The sequence below is a fragment of the Symphalangus syndactylus genome, chromosome 23 (assembly GCF_028878055.3).
Source record: "Symphalangus syndactylus isolate Jambi chromosome 23, NHGRI_mSymSyn1-v2.1_pri, whole genome shotgun sequence".
Classification (NCBI taxonomy): Eukaryota; Metazoa; Chordata; class Mammalia; order Primates; family Hylobatidae; genus Symphalangus; species Symphalangus syndactylus.
The window spans coordinates 68,117,046-68,128,471 of NC_072445.2; the positions used below are offsets into that span (position 1 = coordinate 68,117,046).

The 11,426-nt window shown below is 44.7% G+C and overlaps 1 protein-coding gene across 5 annotated transcripts in view; it reads left to right on the forward strand.

Annotated features, from left to right (window-relative positions):
• MYLK4 (myosin light chain kinase family member 4) overlaps positions 1-10,974 on the forward strand; it is a 97,041-nt gene extending 86,067 nt beyond the window's left edge. For 4 of the 5 annotated variants that reach the window (XM_055263252.2, XM_055263250.2, XM_055263251.2 and 1 more), the window contains 2 exons: positions 3,158-3,233; positions 6,595-10,974. In XM_055263252.2, coding sequence (XP_055119227.1) covers positions 3,158-3,208 — 51 coding nt within the window. In that variant the 3' untranslated portion in view covers positions 3,209-3,233; positions 6,595-10,974. The remainder of the gene's footprint in view (positions 1-3,157; positions 3,234-6,594) is intronic. The other variant, XM_055263249.2, reaches the window with a different exon arrangement.
• Positions 10,975-11,426: the final 452 nt, after the last annotated feature.

The following is an 11,426-nucleotide window of genomic DNA, read 5'->3' on the forward strand; positions in this document are numbered from 1 at the left end:
ATAACTGTTTATTATTAAATTATTCTATCCATTATGAAATGAATTACTTCATTGTCTTATGTGCACATACACACACACATATAATCTATAAACATATAAAGTTCTGGAGAATATATAGTAATGTTCATTCAGGAGAAATATGCCACCTTAAAACAGAATTCAGAATTCTAAATTCTGTGCTCACCTGGCTTGATCTGCTCTGGGCACCAAATCTTAACTCTAATACTCAGCTTAGTCCAGATATCTGTACAAGTCCATGTGTAGGAGACTCTTAGACTACAGATGAGTATTGTGAATAACCTAGCCCGCTCTCTGTAATAACTTCTTACCATAAAATCTTCATCTACTCTCATTGCCTTAATTACCAGATGTTTATATTCTGACTTCCTCATCTGTCTCTTTGGCATACATACCTTTCCTAAGCTGCAGATCCACACGTCCATCTGTGTACTAGATGTTTCCACCAGGATCTTCCCATCCCTAAACTAATCTCATCTCCCTGCACCTTGCCTCACCATCAGTGATGCTCCTAGGGAAGAATGCCCGCGGAGTGGCCCCAGCCAGCCCCGGTGCTTCTTCTTTGTTTCCTTCCTCTCCCTCGAGCCCCCATCTCACGTTTAATTTACCTCCATGTTCTGTACATGATATCCCCTAATTACCTCTGGAAGCTGTTTCTTTCCATTCCCATGGTTACCGTGGCCTGGGACATGCCTCCCCTGAATGACTGCAGCCTCCTAACTGGCTTCTCTGCCTCCTTCATGTTGTCTCCATCCAAATAATTGTGGATTATATAATTAACACAAAAACAGATGTGTAATGCCCAAGTAACTTTACTGAACATCTAGGATGTTCAACTGGTAAGATGCATATACAGCCAAGATGCCATGCAAACCTTCGGGCCCACCAGGGACCTGTCTGATGTGCCCATCAGTTAGGGTGGCTGGTGCCCTGCCCTGGTATAGCATGGGTTTGATACCTTTTGTTTCTTCCACCTTTACTCCTCATCCTCTCCATTTCCTGAGGGTTTGGCATGGAACTTTTTCACTGACCAACAAACCTTGGAATGACTATGCCTTAGGTACTCACTTTTTCCACATCCAGTTTTTATTGAAATTAACTTTACTTCTAAATTCAGCATCGGCACTAAGTTTTATTTGTGTCTGAATATACCTTTCCTTGATAATTGGTACTGATGTCAAGTAAAAATAGACTTATTACCTAGTGGGTACCTCACCCAGACTACATAAACTGCTTATTAGGGTTACTAACCTATTTTGAGCCAATTTTCCACTGATGTATTTTTATCCAAGCTTATTGGTGTCCAAATACACTTTGACATGGCAGGATAGTATAGAAACCACGGCAGATAATTAATGACATTGTACAATTTAAAAAGTGTTTAAGAATATTTTTTAAACCATATAACAACAAGTAAAATCACCTTTTGTATCCTTCCATCTGCTGGTACCTGAGGCGAATAGATAGTTCAAGAGTGATGATGGTTTTTTTTTAATGAAAAATAAATTGCATTTTATAAATCTAGTTATTACAGTTATAATTATACAGTATTGTAGAGGCACTCTTCTAGCTGCTTTACAAAAAATAACTCACTGACTCCTCATAGCAACCCACAAAACGGGCACATTAGTGTCTGTAGCTGAGAACACTCAGGACAGGGCTGAGCTCTGATGTCCGGGCAGAGCCTCACTGCTCTGCTCTCCTGCCGGTGATGGGCTGCTGGGTACAGGGGACCTGAGCGATGCTTCTAGAACCTTTCTTGTACCATACAGTTTTAGTTTTACTGAAAGTCAATATTCAAACTTAGTATATCTTACTTTTCAAGGAAATATTGAGACTAAAGTTTTCCAGAAGGCTTATTTTTAGAATAATATTAGTTTTACAAAATCAGAATTTACCTTTAAGTTGAAAATTTAATTCTGATCCAAAACTGTTTACCATTTCAACCTAAGTTCTATTTTTGAGTCTTTCATATATTTTTACTTGTCTCTTTTGCTTCAAGCTTAAAAGCACTTACTATTTTGTAACCACTTGAGTAGCATATTGACTGTCACTAAATTTAAGAAGGATTTTTTTTTCTTAGAAGTTAACATCCGAGAGTTCTCTGCCCTCTGTATTATGCTCAAGGTGACATGCGATGGCTTGCAGGCTTTCTCACGTCCCCAACCCTCTGTGCGTAACCTGTTTCCATCAGAAGCAGTTCTCAGCTGGGGTGGGGCAAAGCACTCCCAAACTAGGAATCTACTAGAACTCAGCACCTACTGCAGAATTAACCAGGGTTCTGGGGCCAGAGGAAGGAACACAACACAAATTTCACGTGGTTTCTTTCCCCCAGAGCTAAGAAGCCTCTGACCCTTCCTTCCCATTCTCAGTGTTGTGACCTTGGCTCATGCCCTCTCAGTGAACTAATAAAACAACCCATGAGCTGATATCCAACCTCTACTCACCTTCTTCCCTAATCTATCAATGCATTAGTTCCTTAATTACAGCTCAGACCTTGACTGAAAAAATCTTCATGCGTTCCCCATTGTCCACACCAGACCCAACCTGGTTGCAGTCAGGGCCTGCTCCAGGATGTCCCCAGCTCTTATTTTGAGCCTCATCTTCACTGCTGCCTCTAGAGGAGCCCACAAGTCAGTACTTGTCTAAGGCCTGTATTAAATGCCCCAGCTTTTCTCAATCCTCAAACTGGAGACTCTTTCTCTGTCTTCTTGAATCTCTTTGTGGAATTCACATTACCGCTGTCTACTCAATTTGAAAACCTTTGGAAGAAGCCGTTTCTGTGTCTGACTCATCTTTGCAGTCATCGTAGCCCCAGTATCGCAAGTGATAGAGCATTCTTGTGCTATATACGCGTGAGTTCTGGCAAAACGTACCTGAGTGTGATGAGGTGCTGAGCTGTTTGGCCCTGACTCTAAGTGAGAAGGAAGGGTCGTGTGACAGGGGCCTCAGGGGAGAGTGGACTCTGAGGTTGGCTGGTGTGTCTGCCAGGGGGTTGTCGGGAATGTAGTCTTCAAGAACCTCTCTTGAAGAGCACCTTCTACTCAGTAGCAAGTGATTGTCTTTTCATGTGAGCTCATGAGGCAGGGCCTGAAGGAAACAGTCCTAATCCTTCCCATATGCCTTCTGCTTTCCCTAGAAGAAGAAGAAGAATCGTGGCTCTGATGCCCAGGACTTTGTGACCAAATAGTCTACAGGAGGCACCCATTTGGAAGGTTAGTCTTGGGTCTCCTGAAGAGGTGTCTGTGAAGGCCTTAAGAGACAGGAATAAGAAAGAATTTGCTCACAGACTATGCGGGAAGAAGAGCAGCATTTTGGCTGGCATGGAGGGCCCTGAAATCAGACTGCTGTGTTTGCACCCTGGCTCTGCTCTTTCTTACTGGAGGAAGCTCAGTGCCTGACTTGCGGGTTGGGGAGAGTCTCACTTCCTAAGCTTGTTGAGTGGCTCCCATGAGATCATCCAAGCAAAGCCCCGTGACCAGGGCCTGGTGCATGGGAGGGATCAATAACCAGCTCAGGGGGTGCTGGTAACCATCTAGGAGTAGTCCTTATGACAATGTGTGAGATCAGAGGAAGTGACACCCTCTTCTGTACAGATGGGGAAATTGAGTCTCAGAGACTAAACACTCCCACGGCCATGCAGCTTGTAAAGGGTGGAGTGTGGTTCCCTCGGATGTTTCTGAAGCTGAAGCCCATGTTTTTCAATCCCCTGAGCTGCTTCCTGATCTTGGCCTGCTGTACGAGCCCAAAGAATACCACCTCCTACACACCCAGACACATGCAGACCTCCACCTAGCTCACGTGTTTTTGGAATTATTGAGAGATGGGTTTACACATGAATACCTTCTTTGATATCAATAATCTAGCCCAATGTAGCCCTAAAGGAGAAGACTAAGAGGCACATGTACCTATGAAGGACTCTAAGAAAACCCAACATTCATGTCCTTGCCTGGGGGCCTAGACCCTGCAGCGAGTCAGCTCCCTAATCTTGGGCGGGGAGTCCACAGCCATTTGCACAGCTCCATGCATGTAACTGCACAGGGTTGATGACTTGTGAGTGAGTTCTTGCTGCTCACTGTTTTTTGTTTGTTTGTTTGTTTTTTGAGATAGAGTCTTGCTCTGTCACCCAGGCTGGTGTGCAATGGTGCGATCTTGACTCACTGCAACCCCCACCTCCCAGGTTCAAGCGATTCTCCTGCCTCAGCATCATGAGTAGCTGGGATTACAGGCACCCACCACCATGCCTGGCTAAGTTTTGTATTTTCAGTAGAGACGGGGTTTCACCATGTTAGCCAGGCTGGTCTCAAACTCCTGACCTTAGGTGATCCGCCCGCCTCAGCCTCCCAAAGTGCTAGGATTACAGGAGTAAGCCACCAGGCCCGGCCTGGTCTTAATCACTTCTTCTGATAGGTATGTTTCTGGGCCTGAGGTTTTTGCATGTCTTTTTGATTGTACGTATTATTGTAAGCTGCCTTGAATTTTTTGTAGAATAAGATGGGGTAGAAATGAATCAGTACCTCATAGTAAAGGCCACATATCAGTGCTAGGAAAACACTTGGCCTCCGGAGGAAGGGACGCTTACATATGCCCTGTCACTTATTTAGAAATCCGCAAAAAGTGAACAGGAAGGCTTCTGCATTCTATATACAAAGACCATTCTCCTTTGTCAAAAACAGCAAGGACGTGAAAGTCTCGATAAGGTAGGAGAGAGTTGTTTCTTGTGAGGACAACCTGGAGCAAGAAAGGACCCTCGTGCCCCCAGGCCTAGGTTATGGCACTCAGCGAGCTGCCCCAGCCCTGCACCGTGAGTGCCTGGATCCACAGGCCACCAGGCTGTGTCCACTCCTTCTCTCCCCCGCCTTCACCCTCTCCCCCAGAAGCAGTTTTGTCCCTAGCGACCACAAACCCCGAGGGTTTGCCACAAACCACCTTCCCACCATAAGGACCGGAGCCACTTTGGAGGCCTGGTGGGAATGCATTCACTGGGTGGCAGGGTTGCATTCCAAGGCGGGCCTGCTGCCAGGGTCCTGCGGGGGAAGAATGAGGAGGAAATGGTGGTGGGAGGGGGTAGAGTCCTTCCACACAGACATGGGTGCTTCGAACCCAACATGATGGAAGACAACAGCAGCCTACGAAGTGACGGCTGTGCAGAGGGCGAACACAGCAGCATTTGGGCTGGCCACGCTGGGGCAGCTGGACACAGCCTCTGCTGGAACTGCTTGAGGAGGGCTGCTGACAGCCATGGAGCTGGCTGCCTTCCTCTCCTGCACTCTTCAGCCCCATTCGGCCTCAGAAATTCACCTGAGTCACACCACAGGCCAAGGAAGAATCATTTCAGATACACACAATCTGGATGCTTCCTAGTTTGCATTCTGTTTTGTTGTTGTTGTTGTTGTTGCTGTTTTAATTAGAGCCAGGGTCTTGCTGTATCACCCAGGCTGGAGTGCAGGGTCATCAGCATAGCTCACTACAGCCTCAAACTCCTGGACTCAAGCGATCCTCCTACCTCAGCCTCCTGAGTAGCTGGGAGAAAAGGCATGCACCACCACACCTGGCTAATTTTTAAATTTTTTGTAGAGGTGGGGTCTCACTCTGTTGCCCAGGCTGGCCTTGAACTCCTGAGCTCAAGTGATCCTCCTGCCTCTGCCTCCCAAAGCACTGAGATTACAGGAATAAGCCACCATGCCCCACCTACTTTCTTACTTAAAAAAAAAAAATAAATAAAACTTAATGTAAGATTTTAACTCTGGGAGCAGCCTCGTTTGAGAAGTTAGAAAAAAAAAAAAGATTATTCTTTACGATAATATTCCCTGCCAGGATGAGATGGGTTTATGGCAGGATGTATTATGACACAAACCAAATTTGAGATAATGTTGATTTTAAAAATCTAGTGGTTGAAGATTATTCCTGTGGAAAAAGAAAGAGTTCCAGGCCGATAAATAAGGCATAGTTCACAATGTCAACTGGGGTATATACATCTCCCGCAATTTGTTAGAGGAAACATTCCCAAAATCAACCTGGTGGCGTTTTGCTTCTGGTTACCTCTGTCGTATCTTTTGCCAGCTTATGGGATATAAATTTAGGGTACTCCTCAGATCCACAGGAATGATGGCAGGTAGCCGTGTGCGGGCCCCAGGTCAGACATGGTCGTAAAGCACATGAAACATCTCCACACCTGAGGCCACATTCTCACTTTGGTGCTGGGATCAAGCTGACCAGATGGACGGAGTGGCTGCAATTCAGATGAAACAAAGAGGCCTTGTCCTTCAGTATTGCAAATAGTACTAAAATATCTTGCACAAATGTACCCATGTAACAAACCTGCACATGTACCCCTTGAACCTAAAATAAAAGTTTGAAAGAAAAAAAAATATCTTGCACAAACTAAAAAATAAAAAGCCCAACTCTGGTAAGTGGTGGAATCCATCAAGAGGTTTTTTTTTTTTTTTCCCGCTCATATACACACATACATTATTAAAAAAATCATCTGTGGTTTTCCTAAGGGGCACAACCAACTAATTATAATTTTAAAAGCCCTGCTGAATTAACAAGATTCATATTTTGTTTGCTTTGCAGGAAAACTGCTGTGGTTGCTGCTGCTGCTTCGAGAAAGTTTTTTGAAAAATCAGCAGTTCTGATGCCTTGACCCCCATGATGACTGGTAGTCTTAGCAGGGGGAGCGCTCGACCCTGAATTTGAACTTGAACTGGAGTGCCTCTGCTGCGCTCAGAGGAACACCCAGCGCTGCGGTCTGGTCTCAGGGCGCAAACACATCCCTGCACCTGGTGGGAGTGAAGTTGGGAAGATGTTTCCCTGCCATCTTGAGATTTTTTACTTTTTTTAAAAAATTTTTTGATCTTAGTCACTGGGGCAGGGGGTGCATTATGTCTGCTATTTCTCAGATGACTACAGCCATGACACTTGAGATGTATTGGAGATTTTAAAACTGGAGGATGCATTTAGAGGGAGAAAGCTACTTCCAGCCATTAGACTATGCCTTTCGAAGGGGCAATTAGATGGCCAGAAAAAATTCTACCTCCCATGCACCCTTGAAGACTTAGTTTCTCAGACTCTGTCATTTTGATTTGGTCTGTGGTCACATGACTACAATGGATAAATAATTTGTTTGCTGGAACAGAAGCCATCTTTGAATTCTCCAACAAGAGGCATCAGCCACTGTGTCTTTCATTTATTCTGAACTGTCCCCAGCACATGTTTTCTTCCATGTAGCTGATTCTGTTTTTCACATCTATACTCCCTGCACCCTTCTGACTGACAGTTCATTCCCACAAAACACATTGGTCTTGAGAGATGATGCAAAAAGTATCTGCTTATGGTTGGTCTTTGAAATTCTGACCTTTGGAATAATGTCAACAGTCGCAAGAGGTTTCCTCAAGCCCCAGTTGTCAACGAAAAGAGACAGATCTGCACCTCCTGGAGCAAGATAGCACTGAGCTTTCAACGTTGAAGTGACTTGGGAAATAACATTCAAGCTTCTGGGTAAACACAAACATTGGCAAAGACCAAGTGCAGTCTCTCGCCTGTGCTGTCTCACGGGACTCAGTGGTGGTGAAGAAATCTCAATCGGACACCAGAGGTGAGGGCAACTCTGCAAGCTCACCTGCTGGATGTGAGAATGTTGGAATGTTCCAGCTGGAAGGTTCCTATGCCTAGCCCATGTGCCATTTCATGGCAGATATGTAAGAAAGGAAATGGCCGTACTGTAGACAGCTTATGGGGCCCAGAAAAGCACTGGGCTTTAAGGAGCGAAACGAGTGTGTCATTTCCACATGAAGGAGAGGCAAGGAAAAGCCCCACAAAATTCCCATTATCTGCTCAACTCCAAGCTCACCAACCAGCTTCATGAGCTTTCCTCACGTTTTCCATTTCCAAATAACTGTTGTGTTGAATCAGCTGTGTTAATGCCTTTATTCTTTGTTTGTTTTTTTGTTTTAGACAGAATCTCGCTCTGTCACGAGGCTGGAGTGCAGTGGCGCCATCTCGGCTCACTGCAACCTCCGCCTCCCGGGTTCAAGCGATTCTCCTGCAGCCTCCTGAGTAGCTGGGATTACAGGCGCGCGCCACCACATGCGGCTGATTTTTGTATTTTTAGTAGAGATGGGGTTTCACCATGTTGGCCAGGATGGTCTCAATCTCTTGACCTCATGATCTGCCCACCTCGGCCTCCCAAAGTGCTGGGATTACAGGCGTGAGTCACTGGGCCCAGCCAATGCCTTTGTTTGTATCCATCCGCCCTTCTAAGCTACTGTTGTCACAATAGCAATGAAAGGTATAAGAATTACTTGGTGGCCTCATGAGGGATGGCAGTTTCACTTTGCATCAGCTTTCCCCCATTATCTCTCAGATCCACTTAAGTAATCCTTACAGCATGCCATGAATGTGTGCAGCATCCTTATTCTCACCTTTAAGGTAAGGAGGAAGTAGAGATAGAAGGAAATACGTGATTTGGTGAAGGCCACATGCAAATTTTGTGGTCGTGTTAGTGATAAAACTGACTCCTTTCCAGCGTTTGCTCTCACATTATGATGCATTTCTTTTTCTCCTTTGGCCTTGCATTTATCCAAGGTTGGTTTCTTACATTCCTGTTATGTGACTATGCTTCAAATGTGTAATTTAGTTTACTTAACACACGCACACACACACACACACCCCTGTGACTGGAGTGTTATATTACTATGCTATCTTTAGCTGATGATATTCATTGAGCCTGGAAAAATACAAGCCAGTGCATGCATTAATACTTAGACCACAGAGAGCTGGCATTCACTCAAATGCTAAACAGGACACAAGGGTCTGATTTGAAGCCCCTCATGGAAGGGCGTTTCCGTCCTGTGGTGTGCATTCTCTACCAAATCGAGCATGAGATCTTTTGCACGACGTGCAATTTGCATCCACCTTCCCTTCTGACTCACGTTGGCAGATAAACTGTCCCCAGACCCTGCCACGCATGGAAGAGACAGCTCAGGCCAAATACAGGCATGATTTCTTTGCCAAGTTAATCCACTGATGACCCTGCAGTGAGTGGGTGTGATTTTTGTTTTGTTTTGAGGTTTAGAAAGGAGACTCTACTTTGAAAATGGATCTTGTTTGATTCTGTAGTTAAATTTCCACATTTGGAATGGGAAGGCATCTCCATGCCAGCAGGGTGCCTTTTATACGAGTGCTGAGGGTAGTTTGCATTGCAGAGTTCATGATTACGGTCTAGAGTTACTTGAAATGGGAGATTATCAGTCTAGTGTTCATCCCGCCCCTGCTCCCTGTCCTTGTGTGGCTGCTCCAGCGAGGGCTGGTAACTAGGTAGATTGCTGCTCTAATGGGAAAAGGGGGCTTTGCAAAGCCGAGGAATCAAGCCAGATGCGAGCATGGACTCAGAAAAGCTGAGTCTGGCTAGACCAGGGCTATGGAGATCAATTTTTCCAACAGGTCATTAGGATTTGGGAGGCTGTATTTCTCCTCCACCCTCTTAATGGATGCTATGGCTTTGCTCACTCACTAGACAGTTCCCACTTTCTTTAGCAAATGGAGGAAATTAAGCACCGATATGGCACTTCCCACTGCCTGGAGAGAAATAAATCTCGCAAGTTATTAAGGAGAAGGCATGCCACATTGGTAATTTGGAAGACACCAACACCCAGAGATCTGCTGCTATTTAAAAATCAGGGAGAGGAGGGCACATGTCCACATTTGCTACATTACAAACTTTGGACGAGACTCTCATCTGAACTAACTTGGGGAAACAATTTCTAGGTTGAAGCTGGTAACACTCGTGTCTGTTGAGTGCCATAAGTTTGTTTTCAGTTATTTCCTCTAACTTGATATTAATTTGCTTTCTTTCCTCAAAAATGTAAGTAGGCATGTTGCCATTGTTGTGGCTTGCTTTGATGTATGTTTGGAAAGATGTGTGAATACTTAATTTTTATCCATTTTATGGAAATTAGCTTAGCAATTTTTTTTTCTCTTTTAAGAATCAAAATATGGATTTGATACTAGGAACAGAATCTGCTCTTTATTTCATTCCTTTTTTGTCCCTTGTGCTTCCTCTGCCCCTCCCCCAGCCACGCGGCACGGGTGCCAGTGTGCATGCGTGTGCTGGGTTAGTTTGTGCTGGGGGCCAAATGACAGAACCCCGGTCGAAAATCCACTTGTAAAAGCACAAGTGAGAGGCAGCATCAGGCCCCCAGAGGGCTGTGGTCCTCGGACTCGGTTCTTTCCTGTCCCCTGGCTGCCCTGTCATCCCTGTGTGCTGCAGCATCACCACGGCCCACTTCTCAATATCCACGAAGCTTCGCCTTTGCTGTTGCACTCTCTTTTACATTTTTTTACTTCTTTCCTTTTTCTTAAGTTAGAATCCAAGTTTGTCTTCTTATCCATCACCATGTTCCCTGAAAGCCTTTTTGAGGTTAAGAAATTTTCTTACCAGGAGGCAATTTTCCGTCTGTCCTAAAGGGAAGTGGGTGCTGGATTTATTAGATGTAGGTTCCTGGATTAAGATGACTTCCTCGCATAGCTTGGAGTCTGCAGTTTCTCTATTAGAAGTGTTCTGTATTTCTTTTTGCTCCATTTTAGTGGGCCGTGCTTTGTATAAGTGGTCTTTCTATGGGCAGTTTCACCTTCCATGAAGGCTTATAACTCAACCGCTACTACTCATCCAGAAGAGCAGAAAGCATCTGCTGTGTGAGAGTTCATACGTTGCCTAATGTGTATTTTGCTGTCGTCTCAGCTGGTAGATGTCAGTGAGTCTTTCTGACTAGGTTTGTTGGTGTTGATAAGAAATTAAAAAAAGGATTCATAATGTGGTGATGGTGTCTATCATGTATATTTTAAATTTCTGAATGTACTTTCATTTAGCTGTTTTTCTTTGCTTTCTAAAGATGTATAACAGTCATGTATATGTATTTTATTGAAGAATAAACATGGACCTTATTTATCTTTTGATTAATGGGCTCAATCATTCAAAGATATTGCATTAGTCCATTCTCACATTGCTATGAAGAACTACCTGAGATTGGGTAATTTATGAAGAAAACAGGTTTAATCGGCTCAGGCTTCTGCTTCCCAGGAGGCCTCAGGAAACTTACAAGTCCATAGAAGAAGGTGAAGGGGAAGCAGGCACGGTCTTCACATGGCCAGAGCAGAAAAGAGAGAGAGAGAGAGAGAGCGAAGAGGGAGGTGCTATACACTTTCAAACCACCAGATTTCATGAGAACTCACTATCAGAAGAACAGTAAGGGGGAAATCCACCCCCATGATCCAGTCACCTCCCACCAGGCCCCTCCTCCAACACCGAGGATTACAATTCAACATGAGATTTGGGCAGGGACACAGCCAAACCATATCAGACGTGGACTTGGCAAATACGGTGCAAACTCCTTTACTTCAGGTCTAAC